The 14,345-nt window shown below is 38.7% G+C and overlaps 1 protein-coding gene across 1 annotated transcript in view; it reads right to left on the bottom strand.

Annotated features, from left to right (window-relative positions):
- Nucleotides 1–14,345, bottom strand: part of CRYBG3 (crystallin beta-gamma domain containing 3) — a 115,270-nt gene that overhangs the window by 30,408 nt on the left and 70,517 nt on the right. The window contains exons 13-17 of the mRNA XM_007459875.1: nucleotides 13,575–13,717; nucleotides 13,343–13,469; nucleotides 12,178–12,210; nucleotides 6,660–6,772; nucleotides 1,685–1,811 (exon numbers count right to left, since the gene is read on the bottom strand). Coding sequence (XP_007459937.1) covers nucleotides 1,685–1,811; nucleotides 6,660–6,772; nucleotides 12,178–12,210; nucleotides 13,343–13,469; nucleotides 13,575–13,717 — 543 coding nt within the window. The remainder of the gene's footprint in view (nucleotides 1–1,684; nucleotides 1,812–6,659; nucleotides 6,773–12,177; nucleotides 12,211–13,342; nucleotides 13,470–13,574; nucleotides 13,718–14,345) is intronic.

Below are 14,345 nucleotides of genomic sequence, written 5' to 3'. Positions count from 1 at the left end.
AATGCCTTGAAATAAGACTACATTGCTGGGACTTCGCTGGTGGTCCAGTGGTAAAGAATCCGCCTTACAATGCAGGGGACACGGGTTCGATCCCAAGTCAGGGAACTAAGATTCCCACATGCCGTGGGGCAACTAAGCCCATGAGCCACAACTACTGAGCTCATGCGCCTCAACTAGAGAGCCCACGTGCCACAAACTACAGAGCCCATGAGCTCTGGAGCCTGCGTGCCACAACCAGAGAGAAGCCCGTGTGCCGCAACAAAGAGCCCGCAGCCAAAATTTTAAAAAAAAAAAAATAAAAAATAAAATTTAAAAAAAAAAAAAAAAAAAAGACTACATTGCTGAGGTTGGGATCGAAGATCCTGAGTATGATCATCACTCCTGGAGTAAGCTCTGGTTGAAAGATTTGACTGAGTCACTCCTGTCACCATGTAGGGCTTCTAGTCATCATTGTGTAAATCTCAGCTTTGACCAAATGCTCCTAGGGAATCATCATAACTAGACATCTTAAAAATATTTCAGATCCTTACTGCTTCCTCTGCAAAGACACTACTAACTAGGAACCCAGAATGAATGTCCCAGAATAGCTATCCTGTTTTTCTCACACTTAAAATTCTGAGTAAATATGATAGAAAGGAGAAATTACTCACTCTATAAATGTAAGCCTCCAAGGTGACCCAGATAACTCTGCACACTCTAAGCAGGAAAGCCCTAGTTCCCCCAAAACAAGGTTTGAAATCAATACCAACGGTGTTCCGTGACTTAAAGTAACATTGCAAATCTAAGTAGCAGACAAGCTGTCATGTGACTTATGTAGCAGAAAAATAAAGTGATCAGGTTATTATTTTTATTAAGCAGCTCTACCAATTACAGTCACGATACTAACAGCTAATACTTATTGAGCGCTCACCATGTGCTAGGCATTTTACAAGCACGATCACATTTAATATCCCAGTGGCCTTACAAAGTACTACTATTTTTTTTTTTTTTTTTTTTTTTTTTTTTTTTTTTTTGCGGTACGCGGGCCTCTCACTGTTGTGGCCTCTCCCGTTGCGGAGCAACAGGCTCCGGACGCGCAGGCTCAGCGGCCATGGCTCACGGGCCCAGCAGCTCCACGGCATGTGGGATCTTCCCGGACGGGGGCACGAACCCGTGTCCCCTGCATCGGCAGGCGGACTCTCAACCACTGCGCCACCAGGGAAGCCCAAAAGTACTACTATTTTTTATAGATGAGGAAACTAAGTAACTTTGTCAATGTCACCCAAAGTCGTTAAAGTATTCATTTTAATACTTTAACTATATACTCTACTTCCTAAATTTTGCATTCTGATAAAAAAAAAAAAAAGAAAGAAGAAAAATATCAATCTTGGGAATTCCCTGGTGTTCCAGTGGTTAGGACTCAGTGCTTTCACTGCCGAGGGCCAGGGTTCAATCCCTGGTCAGGGAACTAAGATCCCACAAGCTGTGAGGTGCGGCAAAAAAAAAAAAAAAAAAAAAAAAAAAAAAAAAATCAATCTTTCATTAGTTGGATTTCATGAGTGAATCTCAATTTTACAATCTTCAAGCAAGTTACTTAAATTTTTATATTTTCCCTGTATTATTTCTTCCAACTTCATGTTATCATTCACGGTAATTAAACTGGACAAGAAAAAGTCTTATAAATATGCATCAGCGAAGTACTTACATAGTCAATGGGCTTGAGGGATTTGACTCTAGATGTTGGGCAGCCACAGGAAGTAAGGTCAGCATACAGCCCTTCTTCTAACACACACTGATGATTAGAAATGTCCTCTTGGTAATACAGGAGCCAGCTGAAAAAACAAGCAGTGAAACATTCAGTCAAAGTGCATCAGTTGGCAGTTTGACTCGTCATCATGCAGTGGGAGCCAGGGTAGGAGTAGGACATAAAACTCCTGGTGCTGGTCAGCAGCAAATACCCAGAGTCAGTTTGGGGAAAAAAAAAAAAAAAAAAAAAAAAGCTACTACTATCACCTATTGACTGCTTACCATGTGCCAGACTAGGTACCCTGCATGCATTATTTCACCGCGTACTCATTACTTTATGAGGTAGAAACAAGTGAGGTAGAAAAGTTAGGTGATTTGCCCAAGAGTCCCCCAACTATTAAATAAATTTGAAATAAAGCATCTGCTGTAAGCTAAAGACATTAACTTCATTCAGTGCTTTCAAATATAAAAACCTGGGATCAAATTATAGTAATTATTAAGTACTTCAACAGATTAGAAATCCTTTTTGAGAAAAACAAAAATTTGTATCCTTATTTAATGATGAGTTTGCTTTCAGTCTAGGTTGAGTTAGAAGCTAGACTCTAAAAATCACACAACAGTATTTAAAACCTGTCACCTGCAGAGATTTTTAAAAAGAAATGAACCCTTTAGAATCTTCCATAGCAAATTATCTTCAATATAGCACTCATCAAAAGCTTGGCTAAGACATGGCATTTTGGAAAGAAGGGGCACAAGGGAGAAATTAATTGACTGTTACTACTTTAGCTTTGGTGTGTTTAAGTTCTAGCTCTATATTTTAAGATCACCAGAACCGTGCTCTAGCTATACGAGGTTAACTTTAGATAACCACAGAAATGCTCTGTGACAAAATTTACTGCCATGTCTCCTATGTAATAAGCATTTTATAGCCAATATTTCCGAAAGGTTTTTCAATGTGTTGGGCATGCAGCTAAGCCCTTATGTGCATTATTTATTTAGTCCTTATAAGAATCCTTAGAGGTAAGTACTGTTATTAGCCCACATTTACACAGGAGGAAACTGAGGTTCAGAGAGATGGTCCAATTTGCTTAAGATTACACAGTGGTGAACTGGGCTCAAATCCTCATCTCTGAAGCATCCCCGGTACTTAAACAATCACCATGGTTCCTGTATTCTTTTATTAAAACTATAGCTTAATAAATTACACATAAATCTAAATAAAATATGTAAATAAAATGTACCTTTTGTATGTAGTTGGCCCTCTGTATCTACAGGTTTCCTACATGCAGATACAGAGGCCCGACTGTAGTCAGCCACTTTATATAAGGGACTTGAGCATCCACGGATTTTGGTATATGTGGGGACTCCTGGAAACAATCCCTCACAGATATCAAGGGACAACTGTGTATATAAATTATATATATATACACACACACACACACACACACACACTATACTGAAAAAAATGTATACACTATGTATAAATTATATATATATTTATTCATAAGTAAATAACATATACATTTCCTACATGAAGCAACACATCTGACTAATTTGTCCTAGACTTCAGGGTCTAGGACAAAAACATTTCCCTCCAAAAAACAAGAAAAACTTCAGTGCTTCCTTTTATCAGAAAATTTAAACTATATCTTGCAAAATACTTTCTTTTTTCTTAGAGAAGAAAACTCAAACACTAGGAACAAGACTATTTCAGGCCCTTGATATACATATTTCTCATTAAAGAGCTGCAGATAATCTATTTACCTAACCGTGTCCTACTTCATGTGTTTTCACATTGTAAAACTTTCATATCCTTCTTGGAAGTAAGTATAAGAACAGTAACAGATACAGAGAGGTTCAAAGTAGTAAGAGTTATAGGAAATCAGAAAGGGAAAAAGACTGTTTGATTTAGGGTTAATCAAGAAGGTTAACAGAGGGAATGAGGATGGACTGAACCTTAAAAACATATAGGCAGGTTACTATTAAGCAGGGTTCACGAACTTACGTACCTGCAGGAGGTCAGGCACGTAATATAAACGAGCAGTGTACCAGATGAAAAAAAATTGGCAGGGCTTCCCTGGTGGCACAGTGGTTGAGAGTCCACCTGTCGATGCGGGGGATGCGGGTTCGTGCCCCGGTCCGGGAGGATCCCGCATGCCGCGGAGCGGCTGGGTCCGTGGGCCGTGGCCGCTGGGCCTGCGCGTCCGGAGCCTGTGCTCCGCAACGGGAGAGGCCACGACAGTGAGAGGTCCGAGTAACGCAAACAAACAAACAAAAATTGGCAATATATCCTATGGTACACTGGGGAGCACATATGCCTCTACTCAACACCAGCTAATTATCACCAAAGGTGAATGTTTCCCCAGAGTTTCCAAATCTTCTGATTTTTAAAGAGAAGGTGAAAAATAGGTTCTTCTGAAAAATATTCTAAACTTAAGTATTGATACAAAAAACTTTTTTTTTTTTTTTTTTGTGGTACGCGGGCCTCTCACTGTCGTGGCCTCTCCTGTTGCGGAGCACAGGCTCCGGACGCGCAGGCCCAGCGGCCATGGCTCACGGGCCTAGCCGCTCCGCAGTACGTGGGATCTTCCCGGACCGGGGCACGAACCTGCGTCCCCTACATCGGCGGGCGGACTCTCAACCACTGCGCCACCAGGGAAGCCCCCCAAAAACTTTTTAAACATAGTGTGTAGGCCAACCAAATAACATCTGCTAGATTTACCTGAAACCTACCACGTTTGATACAGAGCAGGGGTTAGCAAACTACAGCATGTAGGCCAAATCCACCTCATAGCCAGTTTTCCAACAGCTCACAAGCTAAGACTGATTTTTGCATTTTTAAATGGTTTTAAAAAATTAAAAGAAGATTTTGTGATATGCAAATATTATATACAATTCAAATCTCAATATCCATGAACAGAGTTTCACTGGAACACAGCAATGCTTATTCGTTTAATGTATTGCCTATGACTGCTTTGGTGCTACAGTGGCAGTGCTGAGTAGCTGGGACAGAGCCTGTATGGCCCACAAAACTGAAAATATCTACTACCTGGCCCTTTGCAGAAAAAGTCTGCTGACCCCTGGTACAGAGGGTAAGGAGGAAAACACATAGGTGAGGAAATGCCTGAAGACAGGAAAGGAGGATAGTACAAGGATAGAGTGGAGCATGGATATGGAAAATGAGACTCATTGACGGTAAATCCTGGAAAAGGAAGAGTTTGAACTTGATCTGACTGGTATTAGAGAATGACTGGGATTTAAAGAAGAGTAGTAAAATATTAAGCTGGAGTTTGGGACAAATAACTGGGCTATGATTGCTTTGTGGTAAACACTGGAAATAAGATGACACTGGGGGACTTCCCTGGTGGCGCAGTGGTTAAGAATCTGCCTGCCAATTCAGGGGACACGGGTTCGAGCCCTGGGCCAGGAAGATCCCACATGCTGTGGAGCAACTAAGCCCTGTGCTTAGTTGCTGAGTACAACTTAGTTGTACTTAGTTGCTGAGTACAACTACCGAGCCTGTGCTCTAGAGCCCACGAGCACAACTACTGAGGTCCGTGTGCCACAACTACTGAAGCCTGTGTGCCTAGAGCCTGTGCTCCGCCACGAGAAGCCACTGCAATGAGAAGCCCGCGCACCACAACGAAGAGTAGCCGCCGCTTGCCACAACTAGAGAAAGCCCGCACACAGCCAACGGAAGACCCAACGCAGCCAAAAAAATTAATAATTAATTAATTAAAAAACAAAAAGATGACACTGGAGTGTGGCTCATTAGGGGTCTGAAATTCCTCAAGTGGAAGATAGGACCCCTGTCTCTACCGGTTCAAGAGAAACGGAGGAGAATGGATGAATCCAAGATATTTTGAAGGGAGAAGAGAGACTTTGATGAGTTATTAGGGAGATACTTGACATACAGAGACGCCACTGTAAAGATATATACACTTAAAAGTGGCTAAAATGATAAATTTCATGTTATACATATTGTACCACAATAAAATGATACCCCTGTCTCTACCGGTTCAAGAGAAACGGAGGAGAATGGATGAATCCAAGATATTTTGAAGGGAGAAGAGAGACTTTGATGAGTTATTAGGGAGATACTTGACATACAGAGACGCCACTGTAAAGATATATACACTTAAAAGTGGCTAAAATGATAAATTTCATGTTATACATATTGTACCACAATAAAAAAATGATACATAGAATATATGTCCTAGAGGGGTGGGATAGGGGGGTGGGTGGGAGGGAGACGCAAGAGAGAGGAGATATGGGAACATGTGTATATGTATAACTGATTCACTTTGTTATAAAGCGGAAACTAGCACACCATTGTAAAGCAATTATACTCCAATAAAGATGTTAAAAAAAAAAGGAATATATGTTAGAAGATAAATTGAGAATCACATATAGTCTCATATACATGTCCAGTACGTTGCCACAGTTGGAAGAATACAGAAAAAAAAAAAAAAATGGCCCAACAATCCTGGGTCTGACATTTGGTGTGTGACCTTGGGAAAATAAGTCTGAATCAGGGATCCTCATCTGTGAAATGGGGACAACAAATACTTTAAACAAACAAAGAGTTGTTGTTGTTTTTTTTAATTTAGGAGTAATATGTCTTATCTGGAGAAAAATGCTAATTTTTATAGCATTCTATTACACTACACAGTAAACACACAATATAAACATTCGAAACATTTAGGGGAAAAAAACCCCACCAAAATGCTCCCAAAGTTGGCTAATCAGCATTCTATTTCACAGTAGCTTGTAATACAAGCTGGGCAAAGACCATATAGGCAAATTAGCAGTTGACTAATGATTAAATATGCTTATTTCACTGTATACGCAAAAAATAAAGTTAAATCTCTGCAAATTTAAAAGAAATTTAGTTATGTAAACAACAGCAGAAATCATTCCATAAGCGTACTTACCAACCCCGAAGAACTTTAAAAGAACATGGCGTGAATGGTGAAGTCAAATCCGAAATTTCTTTGGTAAAATCTACACATTCACCTTGGAACCCCGGTTTACTGAATGCTTTGAGCTATAAGAGCAACAACACAACAATGAAACGGAAAACAGTTGCTTGACATCATCACAAAGCAAATGGAAACCTTTCATTTCATGTACTTACAAAAATTCAGCAAAATACTAGACTCGTGTTTTATCTATTAACAAGGAATCCATGTTAAGGATGACATTCTCCTTAAACTCAATTTTTTCCCCTTACGTATTTGCCAGAAGTGTCAAGATTTATTTATCATTTCCATCCATCTCTTGCATCAGATGCGGGGCACAGGGGCCTGGAAAATAATTCTACCTATAAGAGTAAATCAGAGTCCCTCCTCTACTAAAATGTGGTCCTTGTCCATTGTATCAAGCAATTATTATCCCCTGTGGTGAGACTACATGTGTAAAATAAGAAGCAATTTAGTGCTAAACACGAAGGCAGTTTGGAGTGGTATGAGGTGTGGTGGCTATGCCTTTTCTCTCCCCAAGCCTTCTTGATCCACAGTTAATAAAAGGGAGACAGAGAAAGCACAAGCGCATGCCCATAAGAGAGCATGAGGGTGTCTGTGAGACCACAGGAGCAGATGGCACAGAAGACAATAATGATGGGATTAGTGGAAGATTTATGGTGAAGAAAGATGTCTGTGCCATATATTTCAGCTTACAGGTTCCAGTTTACTGAAGAGTACCTTAAATGCACAGCTTACAGCTTTATATAACTACATTTCTGCTTTAGTCCTTTTCGTCAAGGAAAATACATGAAGTCTCAACTATAATTCCCTTTAGACCAGAGATATAATAATCTGCAACACTAGTGGCCTTGGATCTCCAATAAGTAAGAAAAAATGAATGAGGCCTATAAATATTTCACAATACAGTGGAGCCTTGAAATAACATGGCCCACAGATCCACCTGGCACCAAGAGGCCTGCGTCGTAGCTAAGAGTGCATCATGATCATCTACAGCACCGCCCTCTCTCCTGCCATGGCTGTCATGGAGAACAAGGCTTCTTTGAGCAGCTGATGTTCACCATCATTGTCCCAAGGGTCCTCTTAGAGACGGGTGGTCTCCGAGTTCTGAGGAATTGTTTCTTAGCTATCTCATTCTGCTCTGACCTTGTTAGGTCTGCTATCAAAGCGAAGCCAAAACCAGAAAGCCGAGAGAACCCATTCCCCCCGACCAACCGGGGCTTGCACAATACGATTTCCTAATGTGAAACGAGGCTGTATTTGGAGCATTAAAACACCAAGGGACTCCCTGCCTTAAGGAAGCATGATCCATCAAGTTCCTACACCATGGTCCTTTGGTGGATACAGGGGATAGAAAGAAAAACCAAGTCCAAAACAATACAAACCCCTGGAACGATTGATTCCCTGTATAAGAACAATTCTACATGTCCAGGCAAACTGCCCTGGATTCCTTGATAAGAGCATATATTTTAGTTAGTGGTTTTTCAGACTATGTTTTTTAACTTAAAGGTTTATAAAACATGAGGCTAAAAAGTAAATCACATTTAACTCCCAAAAATGTGGAGTAATTTCTCCTACAGGCAAATATTATCTTTATTCACAGTAAGAATCAGAAAAGGCACATGAGAACAGAGATCACGGTTGTCTGATTCACTACGTGTACTCCGAGTTTGTTGAATTAATTATATTCATATTGCTGAGCCTAAGATTACACTTCAATATTTCACCAAGAAGTCGTGAAATGTCAAATCCTGGACAACTGACGATGCAAGCTAATCATATTGCAGTTGATGTATGTAACAGCCACCTCTACTTTTTAGTCTCAGTTGTCACACCCAGAAGCATTAAAATTCACACACATACACACACTCACTCTGCCATAAAGTACTGTTTTGATTTGATGATTTAAAATACTCTTTACCCAAATTTAAAAAAAAGGACTTAATACTGACCTGAGTTTATTTTTACCCCCCAAATGAGATATGGTATTGATACACAGCTCACTCAAGATTTGTCCAACCCCAGGAAAGTAACCCCTTATTCTGAGTACCTTACAAATGCCTCAGAATAGAATAGTTCTCATAATAATGTTCTGAGGATGGACCACCCGAAACCAACTCTGCACTTGCTAATTATAATAATTAATCTGTGGTTTCTACCCTTGGTGAAATTAAGTGGCGGTGCCTTGGTGAAAATAAGTCCTGTGAAAAGCTAGCTGGATGACTCACTATTTTGGTTTCCTTTCCAGGTTAATGGAGAATAAATGTACAAAACAACTCGGATAGGTGGCTTAGAACACAGATGAATAGTCAGTTGAACAAGAAATGAGTTTATTTCGAACTATGCCCATTCCTCCGTGCCATGTGAGCATGGCTTAATCCCTACCAGCACCAAATGGAACTGTATGGAAGAAGAAAAAAAAAAAAAAAAGTGTATCACTGGTTTCCAAGGTGCCTTTTCACATATCTATCTTTTATCTTCTTTAGAACTACCCTTTGAAGCAGATATTATCACCCTTTTATGATGAAAACTTTGTAGAGATCCTTTGTTTACTATGTACTTTTCATTTATGATATACAGAAACAGATGTAATAGTTCTTCAATATGACAAACTAAAACCTCAAGAACTTAATTACTGAACAACAGCTGTGCTTTCTCAATTTATTCCACAATATCAGAATAATTTTTGAACGTAATTTTATTTATTCCAATGCTAAAATAATTTCTCTGAGAAACATTCTATCCTGTCTAAACAAGACTTTCTGCAGCCCTTTGGACTTCCTTCAAATAAATGTACTGATGGTTAAACAAAGAACAGTTTTGTTTCCACTCTTCCATTACATCACATTGTCTCATAATGCAGTGCTATGTAGTTTTCACATTCATTACATGTTCGACAATAATTTTACTTCCCTGTTTACTCACAGAAGCCTTTCTTTACTTAGATAAGTACTACTTCCTGAGTATTTCTGGTCTCTGGATTCTATAAAAATGATCTGGTCATAGTACCAAAAAAATGTTTTCCTCTACTGCTCTCGAACCTTACTGATATTTGACTAAAACTATTGTTTACTTATCCTCCATACATGATAACAGTAACCACCACTGTTAAAGATCCTGTGATCGCTCTAAAATTCAATTTGGCCAAAGTATCCAATAGAAGAAAATATTCAGTTGCTTTTTCTCAGCTAGAATCACGTATAAAATGGGACAGAGGCTCAGTACTTAAAGAAATCCAAACTTCTAATTATATTTGCAAATGGACTTTTAAAAGATTCCAGGAAAAGAAAGGTCCTTGGTTGGGTCAAAGTGGGGAACTGGTTAGAATTTCTAGAGAATGGATGCCTGACTACATACAGCCTCTCTGGAAACAAAACTCACTTTTATAAGATTTAATCTAGTGAGATTTCTGATATTCAGGACTTGCTAAAAGAGAGACATGAGGACATTATGAACATAATCCACATTCTGTTTGTTTTTTGTTTTGTTTGGGAAAAAATAAAAACAAAAATAAAATGCCGGCTGCTATGAAAAACTCTATAATGGTCCTGTCATTGTATCAAATATTGTGAGTTGGCAATCAGACTTGGTGATCACTCTTCCGCCCCAGGAAAAAATAATCTTCTCAATAAAAGGTGGTGTTCTGAGTCCCCAAAAAGACATATATCATCATAATATGCTTACACGTCAGCAATAATATTTTTATTAGCATAACTCTCATGCTATATATTAATTTCTACACACATATATCTTCTGGCTTTTCCCTTAAGTTGCTTGAGGTTTCCTTTCAAATCACCAGCAGACACCAGGGAAATTAACTACCCCAAAGGAACACAGCTTCTGCATTGTCAACCTATCACAACTAACTTGCGAAGGAGAAAATACCTTCTAGTTACTGAATGGAACCAGACTATCAGCCAAGATCTGTTTGTTTTTATTCGGGTAAATGAAAACAAGTAAAACTTTCTGAATATTTGGTCCAATGGAAATAATAAGAGCTTCGATACTGGGTAAACTAAGGAGGCTTTGTCTGCATGTTACCAAATATCCAGCTGTCATACACTAGTCAGAGACCTTTATTTCACAAGGCAATGGCTGAGCTATATTGAGAAAAAATAAACAGGGCCAATTTCACTGGGTGTTTGCTGCTGCTTACTTTCTCTTCAAGTTGGGCTGTAAATACTATAAAGAAAATCCTCTGAGCAATCTGCCCCAAACAAGGAAGTTCATAAGAAAGACCAGGGATGTAGGAGGGGGAGAAACAGAGCTTAAAAGAATGTGATTTTTTTATCTGCACTTAAAACTCAGAGAATGTGCAGTTTGGAATTATCCTGGTTTACCTCTTTATCTACTCATGTTGTGTTGATTCATGTGAAAAAGTGCTTTGAAAGTCCACAGTTGGAGTTTTCTAAGATTCAAAGTAAAGATCTGGCAGGAAGTGTCTCTAGAACAGCAACTGAGTTATATTCAGAGAGGAAATGTTCCCAATAGGCCTGAGCTAATCGGAAAATAATAAAACCTGGAAGCATTGTGAACAGAATCACAGTTAAACTAAGCTGATTTGAAATATATAAACACTGACATGAACACGAAAAACACACACACTCAGAGAAAAAGATTCAGCGTTATGTAAAACTAGCAAATATCAAATATTTAAAATTAATCATTGTATTTGGTTTTCTGAAGAAATGTTTCTAAATTTGTTATTTAAAATGAGACAGAGGAAGCACTGTAACTCATCCCCTTTCTTTTACGGTTGTACAGCTCATATCATGATACGTCTTTCTTTGCCGTAAAATCTTGGAATTAGATACTGAAAAAATGCCTCTTTTTGCTACTTCTAGCTGTGTGAAATGACGCTTAAATTCTAAATCTTTGCTTTCTCATTAATAGATGGGAATAAATCCTGACCTCACAGAGTTATTAGAAGCATTAAATAAGCACAATTTCTAGCCCTCAATGGATAATAAACAAACATTAGGCTCCAGAGTATTACCCAATCCTTCAAACCATTAACACACTAGAAATAAAGGAGCAGGGTTGCACTTTTATCTGTGCTTTTAAGAAATACGTGATTTAGGTATTAGAATTACATTTACATAATAAGCATGCCATTTCTCCCTGGTAAGTCTGCTCCTCCAGTCAGCATAACATACTGTGCTGAATATGAATGTGACACTGAAGAATGGATGGGCAACAGGAAGGAGTGGCAGAGGTTCAAAACAAACCCATAGTGGTCAGTGCTGAAGCTCTAGTAGGAGAAAAAGAAAGGAACCGTGACAAATCCAGGCCAATATGATCAGTAACAGAGATGGGCACTCTTGTGCTCACAGGTTCCTAGGACAATAGAAACTGCCCTGCCATACAGTCCCATAAAAGTTATCTGAGGGAAAGGGATAGACGAGAGAAAGGGCATACATTTTTAGTAAACAATTTAACAATTATAAGTTAAGAATATTTTTAAACATACCAAATGTGGAGGCTCATTTATCCCAAGTGGTTCCTGAAAATATATTAAAACATTTAAAAAATTATAATTGTATAATCACAGTTGTCTTTGAAAGAGCTGAAAATCTCCTTTGATAAATGAAAAACTACATGGTCTGACCAATTTACTAGATTCCTTGAACTGGTTAGGACCCTCAAATAACCTACTAAATTAGCTTATAATAATTTTAATGTTTATTACTAATTCATTTTTTTTTTTTTTTTTTTCTTGCGTTATGCGGGCCTCTCACTGTTGTGGCCTCTCCCATTTGCGGAGCACAGGCTCCAGACGCGCAGGCTCAGTGGCCATGGCTCACGGGCCCAGCCGCTCCGCGGCATGTGGGATCTTCCCGAAACGGGGCACGAACCCGCGTCTCCTGCATCGGCAGGCGGACTCTCAAGCACTGCGCCACCAGGGAAGCCCACTAATTCATTTTGAGTAATATTATAGCTAGAAGAAAAATGTGCCCCAATAGTCCATTAGAAAGATAGAGTTTGAACTTGCCAAATTCTCTTTCCCATCACTATCTCCTGGGCACCCTATTGTTCTGCAGTGTTTGTTATTAACCACACTGGCCACACTCGTTCATAACTTCGTAATTTTGCACATGAGGAGATGATTCCCTCTTGGTGAACTGCCTTTTCTGCCCCACTTCCCTTCCTAGCAAAATTGCTTTTATCCTCTAAGACATGACTCAATGCATCCTCTTCTTAAGGAGAGGCATGGTCCCCAGCTCCCCAGGGTCTCCATTCTCCCTTCCCCTGGTCCCTCAGCACTGCCTACACACTTCATTTCCTCACTAGTCATACCATAAGCAATTATGCATATGCCTGTCTTCTCTAAGAGACTGAGACAGGGCAGTCTTATTCATCTTTCATCTCCAGTGATCAGTCCTGTCTGACACAGCAAAGGCAATAAATAAATGCTACTGAATGAACTGATCAAATTACAGAGTACCTAATCATCGAGGTGCTAATGCCATCTACTAGCTCTCTATGGAATCTGCAGAAATCCATATGCTGTTTCATTTTCTCTATAGATACACACAAAATAATCCAACAGCTCCACTTTATAAAAGCCTGTTCCATGTGTTCAATTGTATGCCATTACATGTCACTGGCATTGGTTATGTTCACATTTAACTCACCAGTTGGATAGGTCGTATTGACATGATTATATTATTTGATCCTCCCCAGTCAAAAAAGCATTTGTATTTCCCTTTCTCTAAAATGTATTGCTCGCCACAGAAGAACTTCTGCTGGTAGGCAACCCATCTAGCAGGATAAAAAGTAAAAAGAACTGAGGTGACACAGAATCGAGCAACCAATAATTTTAAACACCAAAGAAGCTCTAGGTTCTCAGAATAGGAGACAACTTACACGCCACTTTTAACGTGAATGGATCTTGTTTCACTGCCAAAACCCATTTCTTCTAAGTCAGAAATTTCCTGATTTGTAATGTCAATAAACTTCCCACTTTCTAGATCAGATTCAAACAGTGTGATAGAAGATTCTATGAAATTCTAAAAGGAGGAAGAGGAAAGTTTAGGAGAACAATGGTATTTTGTTTTATGGATTGCTGTATTTTAGCAAATTTTCACATACTTGTGGGATAATTTTCACACAAATAAATCCAGGAAGAATTTTAAATGGCACTGAAAACAATTTTAATAGTCACTACTCTTATATACTTTAAAGAAAAAAAATAAGTCTGAATTTACTTTAATCAGGAAAACACATTTTTATGAAATTGGAAATTAGTCAACAGTTAGTAAATTGCCAGGACTTACAGACTATCATATATAATAACACTAATTGTAAAGGAAACTAAAGTCTCACTTGTGCCTAAAAAGCAAAAGCCATATGAACCAAAAAGTAAACACACAATGTACTGTGGACATTGTGGGAGAGGATTTTATGAGCTTAAATGCAACAGAAAAAAAAAAAAATCCGCTTGACAAAAAAATTGTTCTTTAAAAATTAAAATCAGAGGACATCTCCGTATAGTCAGACGGCATATTTAAAACAAAAATAACAGAAAGATTCTAAGACCCAACTTGACAATCAGCAAAAGGCACACATAATTCACAAAAAGATTAATGTTAAAAACAAACAAGTGTATAATTTCACTAATAAAAATGAAGAAATTCA

The sequence above is a fragment of the Lipotes vexillifer genome, unplaced genomic scaffold (assembly GCF_000442215.2).
Source record: "Lipotes vexillifer unplaced genomic scaffold, Lipotes_vexillifer_v1.1 scaffold448, whole genome shotgun sequence".
Taxonomy (NCBI): Eukaryota; Metazoa; Chordata; class Mammalia; order Artiodactyla; family Lipotidae; genus Lipotes; species Lipotes vexillifer.
Note: the sequence above shows the minus strand (reverse complement) of the source record. Positions and strands in the feature narration are given on the sequence as shown.